At 35.7% G+C, this 3837-nt stretch overlaps 1 protein-coding gene across 1 annotated transcript; it reads left to right on the top strand.

Moving 5' to 3' along the window:
- Positions 1-2102: 2102 nt before the first annotated feature.
- On the top strand, positions 2103-2615 carry LOC118839271 (60S ribosomal protein L12-like). Its single transcript, XM_036746719.1, has one exon. It carries the CDS (start codon positions 2118-2120, stop codon positions 2613-2615), a length of 498 nt encoding a protein of 165 aa, XP_036602614.1. The 5' UTR covers positions 2103-2117.
- Positions 2616-3837: the final 1222 nt, after the last annotated feature.

Raw genomic sequence — 3837 nt, 5'->3', positions numbered from 1 at the left:
AAGAAAACATGTACTAATTTGCAAAGAAGAGATTCAGTGGCATGAGTCTAATTCTCAAGATAGATTGGGATAAGATGTGGAAATAAAGAGGTGCAGGTTTGAAAACAGCAGTGAAGAAAAGTGAAGCACTGAATTGGTGTGTGTACTGAGGTACAATTCTGTGGTTTGCAGGGCTTTGATGTGAGAAGACAGAGAAAGAAAATCATAGGAAACTGAAGACTCCATGCATTTACACAATATAGATATATAGATAGCAGGCTCAAACAGTGCACAATGAGAAGTATATAAAAGTATTCTTACTAGGATTAAAACCAAGTGAAATAGAGAACTTTCAAGTATTCCCAATGAAAAGATCAGAGCTAAATAGAAAATTTGACTTTCAGACGCAAGATTGAAAAGAATCATAAAAAAGTAAACAGGAAAGAGAAATCATAAAGGTATTAATAACGTTAAACTGCTTACATTCCTACATGGGAAAATGATACTTGTAATTCCTAAAAACTTTCTCATTATTAGGGCAGTTGGACAGAGTATACATAGACAAAAAGCACAAATATGAATTAAATATGACAGAATTATAATCTAAAAAATAAAATTAAAAGGCAAGAAAGGATGCACTAGAAGAAAGGGAAAGGGAGAAGTAGAATGGGGTAAATTATCTGACATAAAAGAAGCCCAAAAGAGATTTTACAGTGAAAGGGGGAAACCAGTTGGGGTGCAGGGAGCACATGAAATTTACCCTCATTGGAATTGGCTCAAAGAGGGAATAATGTAGTCACTCATTTGGATGTAGAAATCTATTTTGCCATACAGGAAAGTAGGAGGGGAAGGGAATAAGAGAAGTGGGGGGGGGGGGGGGCGGTGATAGAAAGGAGGGCAGATTGGGGGAGGTAAAAGTCAGAATCATTGAGGGGGAAGGGGAGGAGAAAGATAATTTGGAACTCAAAAATTTTAAAAAAGAACGTTAAAGATTGTTTTTGCATGTAATTGGTGGAAAAATAAAATATTAAATCATTCATAGTGGTTGGATCAGTTCACAATTCAACCAACAATGAATTAGTGTCTCAATTTTTCCATGTCCCTTCAAGTGGAGAAATATTAATTGTTCATAGGTAAGCAGGGTCAATATAATTAAAATGACAATTTTACCTTTTAAAAATTGCTCTTAGAGGTCATAAAGGTTGTTTTTTAATGCAACTCAATCTTGATTCCTAATAGCAGGTATATAGATTAAAAAGAAAGGTATATGATTTTTCACCAAAAGTTCCCAACTTTGCCAGATACCAGAATGTCCACCATGGGCCAAAAGAAAAGCCCAGAATTTAGTAAAATATTGCTGAAACTTTAAGGAAGTTTTAGACATCATTGAAAGAAGAGGAAAATAGGAAGATGTCTGTAAAGTTGTGAGCTCCACTTGGTGAAATGGTCGTTTTTTCCTTAGGGAGTTAAATCATCCTTAGGGAGTTAAAATTAATTTTGAGATTTCTCATGATTTCTAAGCTTTTTTCATAGATTTTTATATTCTTGTGGTTGAAGAAAAGTAGCTTGAATAATGTAGCGATATTAAATATTGAATGATATAAAACTTGGGTTCATATTGAGTTTGACAAATTAATTCGCAAAATTATTATTCACAGCTTAGTGGATTTGTGTTCTAAATTGCAACTACTAGTATCACACCTTGAACTACCCTATATTGATGTCTGAATGTAACTAATATAGAATGCCAAAACTGGTAGATAAGGAATTATTTATGTAGCTGATTTTGAGATATATTCAATTAGGTTAAAGTAAGTTGACTACCAACAAATTTTGTTTTATGTTATAAATCCATGATATTGTTTTATGTTAGTGTTATGTTTATGAGTTTCTTGCGTTGTGATTTTTGAGATATTGTTGTATAAAAGTGCTTTGATTTGTGGAAAGATACCTAGAGTATGATGCACTTGTATCTTTAGGCATTTAGCTCCTTTTTAAAAAAATCTTTTTAAGCTTTTTTGGCTCCCAGCTCGTGGTGGTGAAGGTGCAACTTCTTTCGGTCGTCCCAAATCCGGGTTCATCCGACACCGGCAGCCACCCTGTAGTGTCCAGGCCAAGCCACCACCTTCGTCGCTGCCATGCCGCCCAAGTTTGACCCTAATGAAATTAAAGTCGTGTTTTTAAGGTGCACAGGTGGTAAAGTTGGTGCCACATCAGCTCTGGCCCCCAAAATTGGTCCCTTGGGTTTGTCTCCCAAAAAGGTTGGTGATGACATTGCCAAAGCAGCTGGTGACTGGAAAGGGCTAAGAATCACAGTGAAACTTACCATTCAGAACAGACAGGCCCAGATTGAGGTTGTGGCTTCTGCCTCAGCCTTGATCATCAAAGCCCTAAAGGAACTTCCTCGGGACAGAAAGAAGCAGAAAAATATTAAACACAATGGAAACATCACTTTCGATGAGATTGTCAACATTGCCCGACAGATGAGGCACCGATCTTTGGCAAGAGATCTCTCTGGAACCATTAAAGAGATACTTGGAACAGCCCAGTCTGTGGGCTGCAACATTGATGGCAAACACCCTCATGATGTCATTGATGACATCAATAGTGGTGCTGTTGAATGCCCGGCAAGTTAAAAGCTACAAAGGAGACTATTTGCAATAAATTTAACATTTGACAACAACAACAAAAAAATCTTTTTAATGCTGTGATTTTACAACTTTGAGCTATTACTCAAAGACTTGTCTGGAAGGCAGAATATCCTTCTGGTTAAAGACTGGATACACTATGATTTGTCAAAATTAACAATACCTTGGGAAATCTCATTGTCATTGAGAGGCTTGACGAGACCTTTCCAGATTCACTGAATTTTCTACCTAGGAAAATCATAAATCCTTGTCAGCATTGTGAAAGAAGCTGCTGAGCGGGGTATGTAAATGGGAGCATTGTAAATTCTACCCAAACAATAGAGATAATTTTAGGACATTGGCTTACAGAGGACCTAAGATCCTCTCCCTCAAAACAAAAACACAGCCCAAGGTGGGGGGTGTGGCTAAAAAGTCTGCAAATAGTATGGAAATTATTTATATGGTGAATTGTCTGACTCATGTTTATGAAATATATAGAAACTTACTAAATAAGTTTTAATCCAGTTGCCATGTATCAGCATTATATCTAACTCAGCGTGAGATCACCAGACCAAAACTTATAAGATCTCTCTTTTGTCCTAGGGATTGAATTCAGTGCATCGAACTATCCAGACTAGCAGCAGCAGTATCTTTTGGGGTTTTGAGTAAACCATCATGTATTCACCATCACGCATGTTTAAAACCCAAGAATGTGATAATTTTCTAAATTTCCAATGATTGATTTTTGCATCAGCAGGTGTTACCCTGGCAGGGGCGGGGGGAAGGTGAAAACTTTTGGAAAGATTTTCTATACTTTTTTTTATTTTAAATTTATTTATTTAACATATTTAGTTTTCAGCATTGATTTTTCACAAGAGTTTTTATTAATTGTTGTAAATATATATTGCTGCTAACTTGGAAAATATTGGTACCCTGTCATTAGGCTTTAAGAAGTGAAACTTGCTATGTGAAGTAGAACATCTTGGTACTATGATTTCATTGGCTCTGAGTTTTGAATTCAGTTATAATTATTTGAAAATATGCTCAAAAGTCGTGAAAATGGAACATGTGCTGAAGTTTATTAAGAAAATAGTGAATTTTATATGTTCTCTAGGATTCGATTAATGACAGCTTTCTTCACTACTGTTGGAAATTAAGAGTAAGCAGGAAAGTTCACTCTATTATAGAGAAATTTGCTGGTTTTTGTCATAATTTTTAACCAATTTTGGCA

The sequence above is a fragment of the Trichosurus vulpecula genome, chromosome 2 (assembly GCF_011100635.1).
Source record: "Trichosurus vulpecula isolate mTriVul1 chromosome 2, mTriVul1.pri, whole genome shotgun sequence".
NCBI classification, from domain to species: Eukaryota; Metazoa; Chordata; class Mammalia; order Diprotodontia; family Phalangeridae; genus Trichosurus; species Trichosurus vulpecula.
This window is presented reverse-complemented; position numbering and strand designations above follow the sequence as displayed.